The sequence below is a fragment of the Schistocerca nitens genome, chromosome 1, assembly GCF_023898315.1.
Source record: "Schistocerca nitens isolate TAMUIC-IGC-003100 chromosome 1, iqSchNite1.1, whole genome shotgun sequence".
In the NCBI taxonomy this organism is placed as follows: domain Eukaryota; kingdom Metazoa; phylum Arthropoda; class Insecta; order Orthoptera; family Acrididae; genus Schistocerca; species Schistocerca nitens.
In genome coordinates, this window is record NC_064614.1 from 131996502 (window position 1) to 132009146 (window position 12645).

Genomic DNA, 12645 nt, shown 5'->3' on the forward strand with positions numbered 1-12645 from the left:
GGTCATGGCCTAGAATCCAGTTCGACATTAACAATGAGAGGGGGAGGGGTGTAGCTTTGACCACCCCAGACACTCCCACTAGCGAAACGTCAGAAAAATCGTCACACAAACACTGGTGGGGACTGACGACCTCAGATGTTAAATCCCATAGTGCTTAGAGCCATTGGAACGAAATACTGGCCAAAGAACCCAAGACAGAAGCTAACAGCCAATAAGTCGACAAGTGGCCACGAAAACTGGAAACATTTTGTTTTTTTTTATCCAAGCAAGAAATCAATTAATTGTATTGGTGCTCAATGTGAGCATATTTTGATGGTGTTCAGTAAAATTTCACGAATATTTGTTATAAAGCAAATACTGAACTAAACAATTAAGTTTCTGAGCTACGTGCAAATACAAAGTGCCAGTTCTCATTTACTCTAATTAGCCTTGCAAAATATCCTTGCAGAATTATACGTCTTAAGAATTTTGTTTGATTTGAACTGTATATACCACCTTCTAATGTGGTGACAGCAAAATAAGTACGTAAGGTGAACTGTTGCTATGATGCTCCTATATTTATGAGTCTCTGATGTGGCACATTAAGAAAGCATGTAACATTTATTTACAATTCATAAAGACTACTATATCGCAGTAATGTCTGTGTGTCGGATATCTGTTTGTAGATAACGAAGAATATTGATGTTATCTAATGAATTTAGTTAATCAGCATAAACACATAGCAAATATTTACTCACACTAAAAATCTATCGTGATTGCCAACATTATAACTGAATAGTGAGAAACCCGTCACATTAAATTGACACTAACATGTTTCGTATTTTTCTTTCCGATAATTCCCTGCCTGCAAGAAGCCCATTAATTTCTATTTTCATGTCTCAAAACACTGCTTCAGTTTCCATCCGTGAGGTATCGCATTAACAGACTGTATTCTAGATGTCAATATCCGACAGGAAATAGTGTTCTAATTGCAGCAGTAATTGCATCGCATTCATTACTCTCCTATACAGCTACCAAAAAACTTTTCTTGCTGTGAAGTTATACCGGGTGCTACGAAATTAAGTTTTATTCTCAAGGATACCTCTCCCTGCTGTACTTTACAGAAACATGACTGTGGAAAAGGCAAATGATGTTGCCACAATGCAGTCTCTACAAGGACTGCTTTTTGCTAGGGAATTTTCAGAAAAATTCACCAAGGTATGAATGTTTGTCTTGTATTCGTTTTTACATACTCTGATATTTGTCAAGGCATAGAAATTGTGCCTCATGTAACGTTAACAGTCTCAAGTTTTCATAGTTACTACAGAATCAAACTCGCATTTCCATCCAACGTTTCTTCTTAATCTTCTTCATCTGTATCTATGTCCTATGTCGTGATATTATAATGAATCTAACTCTTTTGTATGCTATGATAAATTCTTTTAGTCAGTATTCACAACCAGTGCAAAAAGATGAAATATTAATACAACACTATGAAATAATCGCAGTGAATCAGTTCGGAAAAAAGTTCCACAAATATTTTATATATGAAGGGCAAGTGCAATGACACAATGTGAATATCGGAAGTCTACATCGAAATGAAGATCACAATGCTCTCTTGATCTCAGTTTTAGCAGAACTTACAGGATTTAGCTCCAAATGTATTTCATATATTCTAAACTGCCATTTTCAAGATGATATAACTGGTTTCCATTCGATTTTTTGAAGTCACTTCTCGATTTTTCCCAACTTGTGGCATAGAATAAACCTTTTATTTGGCATTCATTATCTATATAATATGAAAAAAATGGTACTTGTGTAGATATGATTGGTGCTATCTAGTGAGCAAATTATACATCAGACAGTGTTGATTTCATTCATTAACATTACAGTTTCAAGCACTCGATTAAATGGAAACTACTTTAATAATAGTTGTATGAGTGTAGGCTTCCACTGTGGAGTCTATTTCAATAAAATTTTCCTGCATGTCACATGGTGTCATGATACAAAAAAGAAACTGCCAACGTTTCGTCTACAATTGCAGGCACCAGTGATCAGGATGAGTCTCATGTAGCAGAAGCTCCTGCAGTTTTTGCTATATCATGAAGGGATCGCATTGTCAGAAGTATTTCATTGAAATGGACAGTAGACACTTTCTGTAATGGGTTGACAAAACTACACAATTGTATTTGGTTCTTCACTTTTTACATCTCTTGTTCTTTTCTCTTTATGGCAGAATATAATTTTTCGCAAAAAGAATACGAAAACATTACGTGACATTGTGGTTCAGACTTTTGTGTGAATAATATGTGACTTTTTGATCGCTGATGTTTCTTGTAAAGCATTTTGCTGCTTGAATATCTCAGTTACTAAAAAATTTCTCACAGTAAACGTACAGTAAAAAGTTTGGCACAATACATAATATCATTTTTCTAAACTTGTTTCAATTCCAGGGACGATGAGCAGCATTCAGATACGTTAACTGTGTCTTACACAAGGAGCAACATGTTGTGAGAGACAACAAATATATCGTCAGGTTGATAATTCTCAGTTTTACAATACTAGAAACGCTAGAAACTCATACAACACATTTCTTGCATCCATAAAATAAAATTTAATACCTTGACTACGAAATGAAATGACCATAAGGCATAGGTGCTCGTCATAATTAAAATTGTCCACTTCTGTCCTTGTAACACACAGTATCTGTGCACCTGGTTATCTTTATTAGCAGTGAGCACCAAGAGTATCCTCTTGATACTTCTAATATAGTCATTACCTGTTGCTTTCTGAAGGTACTACCACGCATGTGCAATTGCTTTCTGAACCGTGACATCATTTCCTTGGTACATATTCTTCGCTATTTTCAAAGATACTGATTGTATACTGATGTCCAGGTTCACAAAATTCTCCCTGTTGCATCAAGTAGTACTCATTAGTTTACTATGCATTTGCATTGAAACACATCCAGAAACTTTTAAAACTCTCATTATGTGCTTCATGTGAATTTTGATTGTCGAAAGTGTTTTCTCCAATATCTATTTCTAACTCTTCCAGAGAGTCTTATATTCTTTCCCAAGTGTAAGACTTCTAAATCATGTTCTCCTTTAAGGGCTGATCTAATTTGTTTTACATGGTTAGCTACCTATGACTTGTCAGAATTCCTTAGCATAAAAGCCTCTTTGTGTTCCTAGTATCTGATGTATTCTCCACATTTATCCACCATTTGTCACATGAGAGGATCTGCAATTTATTTTATGAGTGCCAGTCAGGTAGCAATAACGCCTTTTTTCCCTTCTTCACGAAGTAGACAATGTAGTAATCGTGAATTTAGTTCACTTTCCCAAATCACCTTCTACAGCCCACTCCAGTAACACAGTCCTACAACAAAAGGTGGCATCAATATATAAGTTTAGAAAGTACCAGATGCTAAGGTATGTGTAAGACTGCAGATGTCCAGTCACATTCATAAAACACTGAAGAAGATGTACAGAGATGATGTGGTGGATGTTTGTACTCTTAGATGGTCGGTTCACTGCTGTAGAGTACCTGAAGCTCAAACACAGTTGTCTGATGCTTAGTGGCTGGTCAGTGACTGGAATGATGCCATACAACACGAAGTGCATCAACTACATCAAGTGTGTCTGTGATGGCAGCTGGATCATAACAGATGAATCATATCACCAGATATCCATTGATAAAGGGAGTGTGAGTGCCATTATGAAAAGACAGAGCTCCTGGAAGATTTGTGCAAGCTGGGTACTGAAAATGTTGACAAACCAGAATGAAGAGCAAAGAAAACATCTCCATCCAATCTTTTATATTGCTTCAATGTGGAGGGGAAAGAGTTTCTGTCGAAAATTATGACTAGAAGCAAGATTTAGGTTCACGTTTTTGATGGAGGACCGTGATTTTAACTGCAGTGATATACATGCACTTCTTCCAAGGTAGAAAGAACTGGTTGACAAACATCATTACACTGAAATGTGACTAAATAAATCTCAATTTTTGTATCTCTTTTTGCATGTATATATCATTTCCTTTCATGCAAAAAAAAATTAAAAAAGGAGAGCATTACCTACTGAGCTACTCTTGTACACAGTCCTAACTTCCAAAATTAGCTCATTTTTATAGTGACATCAAGGTCATGTTAGAGCTCACAAAATTATTAGCTGGCTACATTACTCTAATTCTGTGAGATTTAAAAAATTTTGATGTCTGTTATGAGTTTCCTGTAATATGGATAAAGGACCAACTTCAGTTTTTATTTCGTTCTTTCTGACCTTATGTTCTTAGTAGATTGACGAGTGAAATGGGACTGACAGGGGCATAAGTGGACTATTTTAATGGTGGACGAGAACCCTTAGTACTATGTGTTGTGTTTTATTTTATAAATGCTGCAGATACTCAGTTACAGTTTTTTAATATTCTAGAGACATAAGCTGAGAGGTGACAAAGCGATAGCGATAGTATTGTCTCACAAAGAGTACTATTGACTGTGTAAAGCATAGTCCAAGTGGGTTAATGCTACTCATTATTCATGACAAAGTGTAACACGTGCTAATTGGTATCTGAAAAAAATAGAAAATATTGTTTCGGTACCATGAAATTTGAGGGCGTGTTGACGTTACAGGAGGCAGTTCGCGATTACCAGTAAAAGTAACATAATGTTAGTATTTTGTTCTCCGTCCTGTGTGTTTGTGTGTCGATTCTTTGGGAACACATGCGCTGCTGCGAGTAGCACTATGCAAACGTAAACATACGGCTGCTGCTGAGGCTGGCTTCCTGTGTGCGAGCGCGCGTGGGGCCCAGCTGAACCAGAACGCCTTTGGCCCAATACTCTACTGAATGAGCGGCGAGCTCTGGCTGTCGCTGAAGTCAAGCGTGTAGTACATCTCGGCGGTGTCGAGCGCGGGGAAGCGGCCGCCGCCCCCCGCGGGCCCCGCCTTCCCCCTCTCCCGCTCTCGGTCGCGGTCGCGCTCCCTCTCACGGTCGTGCTCCAGCATGGAGGCCCGGCTGCCCCTGCGGCCAAGGAAAGGCGTCCTGCGCCCGTCACTCCACAGGTCACAGCCCGACATGTCGAAGCGTGCACAAGACATCGAACTCTGAGGAATGCTGAAATTATAAAATGATATACACACTGCGCCAAAAAAAGTATCACTTCTTAGAAACCCAGTAACTGTCTCCCACTGTGACGCGTATGGTTGAAATTTGGCTCAAAGGTGCATACAACCTCTCTGTGTAATGGAGAAAAAGCGTGACGCCTTGAAACATAATCTTCTGGCTTCGCGACACTTCAAGCAACAAGACATTGATATATGCGAAAAAGTTGGCGAGGTGCGACCTGGACTCAAGCACTCAGGGTTCTGTACAAACTTAATTATAAACATAGAGAGTTCACCTGTTTCAGGAATCGAGGAACTCGAAATTTTTTGCTTGTTATCGACATTGATACCGGGGAGGGGGGGGGGGTGGATTTCAATACTTTCGAGATCCTTTGAATTTCAAGTTTGAAGTCCAATAACAAATGCCAAACTATTTTATTTTAATGTGATATAATTACAAATTCACAATTTTCTGATTATTTTACTTTATTTCTACTGTCAAACATTTCTTCTTGCCAAATTCGATGACTCTACATCAAGGTGAAGTACCCTATAAGTTTTAACCCGTGAGTTTGCGAGTATCAGAATATGTGACATAAATTACCATATCTTTTAACTGCAATGACTTAGAAGCTTAACATTTTTACACCACCAAAGGATTATATATCTAACTATATGATGTAAATTTCACCTTCATACGTCTACACGTTCTTGAGTAAAATGGAGCTTAAAAGCGGCTGGACTGATATACAATCTGATGAAAAAAGAGAATTTTGTTTCGTATAATATACACTGAAGCGCCAAAGAAACTAATACAAGTATGCATATTCAAATACAGAGAGATATGTACACAGACAGAATACGGCTCTGAGGTCGGCAACGCCTGTAGAAGACAACAAGTGTCTGGCGCAGTTGTTAGATAGGTTACTGCTGCCACAATGGCAGGTTATCAAGATTTAAGTGAGTTTCAACGTCGTGTTATAGTCGGCGCACGAACGATGGGACACAGCATCTCCGAGGTAGCGATGAAGTGGGGATTTAATCGTAAGATCATTTCACAAATGTATCGTGAATATCCAGTAAAACATCAAATTTCCTACACAGCTGCAGCCGGAAAAAGATCCTGCAAGAACGGGACCATCGACGACTGAAGAGAATCTTTCATCCTGACAGAAGTGCAATCGTTTCGCAAATCGCTGCAGATTTCATTGCTGGACCATCAACAAGTGTCAGCATACAAAAATTCAACAAAGCATCATCGATATGGGATTTCAGAGTCAAAGGCCCACTCCTGTACCCTTGATGACTAAACGACACGAAGCTTTATGCCGCGCTTTGGCCCATCAACACCGACATTGGACTGTTGATGACTGGAAACAAGTTGCCTGTTCAGACGAGTCTCGTTTCAAATTGAATCGAGCGGATGGACGTGTACGAGTATGGAGACAACCTCATGAATCCATGGAATCTACATGTCAGCAGGGCATTGTTCAAGCTGATGGAGGGTCTGTAACGGTGTGGAGCGTGTGAAGTCGCAGTGATATGGGACCCTCGATACGTCTCTGACATGTGACACGTACGTAAGCATTCCGTCTGATCACCTGTATCCATTGATGTCCATTGTGCATTCCGACGGACTTGGGCAATTGTAGCAGGACAATGCAACTTCCCACACCTCCACTATTGCTACAGAGTGGCTCCAAGAACACTCCTCTGACTTTAAACACTTCCTCTGGCCCCCACACTCGCCAAAAATTAACATTACTTAGCGTATCTGGGATGTCTTGCAACGTCCTGTTCAGAATAGATCTCCACCCTCACGTACACTTATAGAATTACGGACAGCTCTGCAGGACTGATTGTGTCAATTCGCTCCAGCACTAGTTTACACATTAGTGAAGTTCATGCCACTTCGTGTTGCGGCACTTCTGCCTGATACCAGGGGCCCTACACGATATTAAGCAGGTGTACTAGTTTCTTCGGCTCTTCTATGCAATTACAGGTTAGTAATTCTTGGATTTCTTCCTTTGGTTGTACTATGAAACTTTGCTTTTCTTGAGACCAGGTCAATAAGAGGTACCGTTTAGGTCTTGATGAGTGACTTTACGAATATCAAAATATGGAACATAAATTGCCACATCTTTTGATTTCATTGTGTTAGGAGCTAACGTTTATTATACTGCAAATCAGTCATAGACCTTGGTATTTGACAAAAATTTCAAGTCATCAAGTCTACCCTTTCCTAAGAAAAAGGTGCCTTAACAGATGGATGAATAGACAGTACGATAACAATTTTTTTAAAAATTCGTCCGATATAAATACAGGTTAACAATTTTCGGACGTTTTCCTTAGACTGCAGTGTGAACCTTTGCTTCATCCGGAATTTCAAGATTCTATGTCACTGGCAGAATACGGTGTAGATTTTGATCAGTGAGTTTACGAGTCTCAAAACATGTCGCACAAATAGCCGTATTTTTTTAACCGGATTGACTTAGAAGCTAACCGTTATTATACTGCCAAGAGGCAAAAGACCCAAGTTTTTGACATAAATTTCAACTTAGTATTCTGCCTGGTCTTGAGAAAAAGACTTTAAGACAGTCGTACAGCCCCTAAAAAAGACCGCAGTTCAGAAGTTCAAGTGAGCTGTAAGGTGGGTTTATGATGTCACATTGTCACCAAATTTCATTACAATTCTACTCGACGCCGACGTGGAGGTGTCACATATAAGGTGTGTCGAAGAGGTAGCTTGCACTCAGGCGCAAGAATACCTTCGAGGCACCACTCTTTTGAATGGGTGTCGAAGCCTCTAACAGGTCATCTTAAACGTGCTCAACAAAGGTGCGTAGATGGCACCCTGAGTGTTGCCCAACTGGGGATCCTAGGGGGACCCTCTGCCGTTTTATGCATGTACATGCCTAAGTGCCCTCTGTGATCACGCCACAGAAGGACGCGAAACTGGAGGGTTGCAAAAGTCCAAACAGCCTTTGCTACTAAGGATCAGATTGAAATTTCTTTTGAGCGGTCCCTAGAGGTTCCCATCCTGTTTACCAGATCAAAAATTGCGCTAAACTCCATATAGGTAGGATCACGCACAGTGGGGTTGCCGTCGCACAATCTAGTTTCCGACGCCAAAATGTATAGGAAAGAAGGGAAGGGGTGCTTTCACTGACACCCTTTATACCACTTTATGGGAACTTTTCATGTCGAGTCTGAGTGTTGATACGTATAAATTGTTTTCCTCGACGATTCGTAAGAAAAATGCATGATTTCGAGGCTGGGTGTAACGATTCTGACCCAATGGCAGAGGCGTCAGAAGGAGAGATGATATGCAGTTTGGAGTGGGTGTGTGACGTGGTTCCCACATGTCCACGACGGCGTTTGTTCCCAAACATCGCGTCTTTCAGGACTGATTTAGTGAGCATGGGGATGAATTGTTCCATTTTCACTGGCCACCATGGTCAACAGGGGAAGGTACGTACCTCCATCACCACTATTTTGCCGGAAAGTTGTGTAACAGTCCCTGGAAAACCATATAGGATCGATATTTATCCTTTCCGAGACGAGTGGATGCTGTTTCGGATGTGATCGAGTCTCCCACATCCTATTATGTATCGTAAGGTGTTGCTTGTTGTTTTCGTACTTATGTCCAAGCCTGGTAAGTAGTGAAAAAAATGCTGGTCGCGGGATTCGATCCAGAGGATTCGCACGTACAAAATTGAGGGCTTACTCGTTCAGCTGTGGTCTCCCTCAATACTGGTGACCATACAAAGTACGTTGCTGGGCAAATATGCAACAAGAACGAGGCAATTTTATTGACAAGTGAGGTGAGAGATAGTTCATCCTCGTAGGAGTGTATGATAACAAAATCACGCAAATGAAACGCTATTCACGATAAACGGTGCCCATACAGTCCCAACAGTACACAATGAGTCATTCCTCCGCCGGCAACTCAGGTGTCCATTCTCGCATGTAAACTATGGTTTCCTGCGGTAGACCGCTCCAAGCACCTTGCACCTTTCGTTGCAAAGCGGCCGTGGTTCTTGCAGGCTCTGGAGAATAACTAAGTTCCCATGTGTGTTCACTTGGAGAGAGATCTGGTGATCTTGCAGGCCAGGGCAGATGTATTGCACCACGAAGATCACGCTGTATTGCACCAGTCGTATGAGGACGTGCATTGTCCTGCTGAAAAGGCACATCACCTTCCTCTCCAAGAAATGGTGGCACCACGGTAATAACAGCTTGTGCAATGCGGCGGCCACTGGTACTCTACCCTGCAGGAGCACCAAATGTGACCTCGAGTTGTAACTAATGGGCACCCACACCAAGAAACTTGGGGTGGGACATGTGTATCATTGGCGAATACACTCTGGAATAGGTTGCACACCAGGTCTACGCTGTACACATTCACGTCCATCACTCGCACACAGACAAAACCTTCTCCCATCACTGCGGACAACAGAGAGTCATTCTACTGCACAGTTGACTATTTCACGACACCAGCCATTCTTGACGGTGTAGTGTCAGTAGTAGTCTGGCCACACGTGGTCTTAGTACTGCAGCCAGCACACGGTTCCCTGTGGTCCTTCGTGACGCGTCAGGTGCAGCATGTGCCCATATTTCATTTCTGGATGATGTTCGATCGGGCACTGCTGCTCTCAGAATCCGGTGAACTTTATGTGCATCTGGAGTACAGGCATTTCCAGGACCTTATCTACGGTTACCACTGCGAAAACCACGACACGACACTGATACAGTGTGCCCAAGGCGTGCAGCAATAGGTCGATACTTCCAACAAGCTTCCACAGGACCAAATTGCGACCCAGTTAACATGGGTGAAGTTGTTCAACAGGTGTACGTACTCGTCAGCTAGGCTCGGGCTTACCCTACTGTGAATCTTGCGACCACTGTTCACCTCGAAACTCACCGCAGTCACTGACTGCAGAATCAAAAAAGAGGGCGCACAGTCCTACTTCCATAGCGCCTTCTTACCGCTAAAGATCGTGACAAATGAATTATTAACACCGCAGCCCCTCAGTATGCAGACACTTTTATTATGCCACGGTGACACTAAGCACAGTCTTTGAGAGTGCTACATTTTTTTCCGTCCGTGTGTTAAGCACGCCTAAAATTTTCATACTCGTTTTTCTCGAAAACGGCTGAGAATTGCGTCTTCCCGTCTACATATGTTGAAGTCGTAGTCCTATCATACACACCCTGTTAATAAGAATCAAGTCGGTGAGGGAAGTTTGCACAGTCTCCTTGTCAGATCGCAGCAGGGTGTCCACAAAGTCTGCGTACACAGAGAATTATAATAAATTCTAATAAATATTCTAGATACTATAAACATTAATAAATTTTAATAAATAATTAAATAATAATAAAATAACTTCTAATAATTATAAAATATTTTGTTCTTTTTAGACAGAATGGTAGCTCTGTTTAAACAAGAAAGAGTAGAGTTGGTACTCTTGAGTGGACGAGAAGACTGGATGTACCGCAAAATTGCGGAAGAATTTAACATTCGACACCCTCATCTCAATCTATTTGTTTACTACCGTCGGGAAATTAACCACCTAATTTAAAGAAAGAGGCAGTGTGTTGGACAAACCCCGTTCAGGACGACCAAATGCTTCAGGCGAAACGAAAGAGCCAGTCTTGGCCGAGGTTAATGACAGCCCAAAGAAATCGCCTCGACTGACATCCAAGGATTTGGATGTTCCGTGGTCAACCATCCACAAAAGCCTGGCAGGGAAGAGGTTTCTTCGGTACACGTTACTGATATTGCATCACTTAAATGAGGATGACCGCTGTAGATGCATGTAGATGTGTGAATGGTTTACCTATACACTAGATGAAAATATCAATGTTACTAAAGAATGTGTGTTTTTCAGTGATGAAGCTGTGTTTTATGTCAATTGTGAAATGAGCAGACAAAGTCTTAGATACTGGACTCAAGGCAATCGTCAGTGGATGAATCCATCCAAACAGCAGGGCTGCCAAAAGATGATGGTGTTGTGTGGTTTGCGGAAACTTTATATGCTAGGACCTATCTTCTTTGATAAACCAGTAGTGGGTGACACTTATCTGAAGAAAGACAATTTGATGCCTCAAATTGAGCATTTACGTGAGGGACTTCAATACTCGTTTCAGTTGGATGGGGCCCCTACTCATTTTGCTCAGCTGTTAGAGATGCTCTCTGGATTGGGAGGAGAGGTCATGTGGAGTGGTCCTGTCGTTTGCTAGACACTTCTACCCTACATTTCTTTTTCTGATGTCTGCTGAAAGAGAAAGGTTACTCGATGAATATTACAAATTGAAACCAACTGAAAGAACGCATTACCAGTGTGCTAAAACCGACGGCAATTCAGACGTAGTCCACCAAGTTCACCTTAATCTTGCAAAGTGCATCACATTATGCAGGAAAAAGCACAGAGATCACGTTGAAAATACTATTTATTCACATAAAAGGTGTTTTATTATCATTTATTAGAATTCCCTCTTTACCCAGACTTCATAGACAACCTGGAGAGCTGCCTTCTCCACTTGACGGATCCACGCAGCACGTAGCTCCTTGCTCCCACACTTCAGCCTTCAGCGTTCATTACACAGTGCACAACCATAGCCGTATAATAATACTGACCTGGGGGACTTGGGGTCGTCCAGCCTGGAGAGCTTGCAGGGCAGCAGCGGTGACGCGTTCAGGAAGCACCGCTTGTACGTCTCGTGCACGCGGCAATGGCACGCCGCTACCTGCAACATGAAACACACCACCGCTGACACTCAGTGATGACGTCACAGTCAGGAGGCCGAGGCAGACGAGAAAGACAGGCCGCGGTGCGTACGTCACGAAGGTAGTCCTGTAATCGCTCGCTCGCTCAGCTCAGCAGACATAATGCGTTTCTAAACCTTTTAAGTCGCAGCTGGGCGTGTAAGTGCTAACTGGAATTGCATCTTCCACTGGAATCTGCTATTATGAAGTCTTACTGATTAACAGTACTACAGCAAAATTTAATTTAAGATCGATACTCGATATAAATGATATAACGGCTTGTTTATGGCATTTAGTCTCTTCTACTTAACAGTACTCATTACATTCTGGAAGTGGTGCCTTATGCAACTGATAGTCATTTTATCATGATTTTGTTTTATTGTACGCCAGTACAGCCGTAACAAATCATAAGCAGGCCCATGGACTTCCCATCATTATAGGACTAATAACAGTAAGATTCCATAACAGCGGATTCCAGTTGAGGATTCAGTTTTCGTTTGTACGGACACGCCTAGTTACGAGTTAGCAGGTGTCGAAACGTAGTTTGTCTGCTGATTTGAGCGAGCGAGTTAGTGCAGAACTACCTTCGTCACGTACACGCCGCGGCCTGTCTTTCTCGTAGGCCACGCAGGAGGCTCCGACGAGCAACTGCCGCGCTGCTACCCCTGTCAGTATAGGCTTTCCCCGCATACACTTCTGATGAAACGCTTCAAAAATTCAAATGGCTCTGAGCACTATGGGACTCAACATCTGTGGTCATAAGTCCCCTAGAACTTAGAACTACTTAAACCT

At 41.7% G+C, this 12645-nt stretch overlaps 1 protein-coding gene across 1 annotated transcript in view; it reads right to left on the minus strand.

The window, feature by feature from the left end:
* Nucleotides 1-4035: 4035 nt before the first annotated feature.
* LOC126210057 (delta and Notch-like epidermal growth factor-related receptor) overlaps nt 4036-12645 on the minus strand; it is a 364547-nt gene continuing 355937 nt past the window's right edge. Inside the window, exons 11-12 of the mRNA XM_049939540.1 lie at nt 11725-11834; nt 4036-5022 (exon numbers count right to left, since the gene is read on the minus strand). Of these exons, the coding sequence (XP_049795497.1) occupies nt 4821-5022; nt 11725-11834 (312 nt within the window). The 3' untranslated portion in view covers nt 4036-4820. The remainder of the gene's footprint in view (nt 5023-11724; nt 11835-12645) is intronic.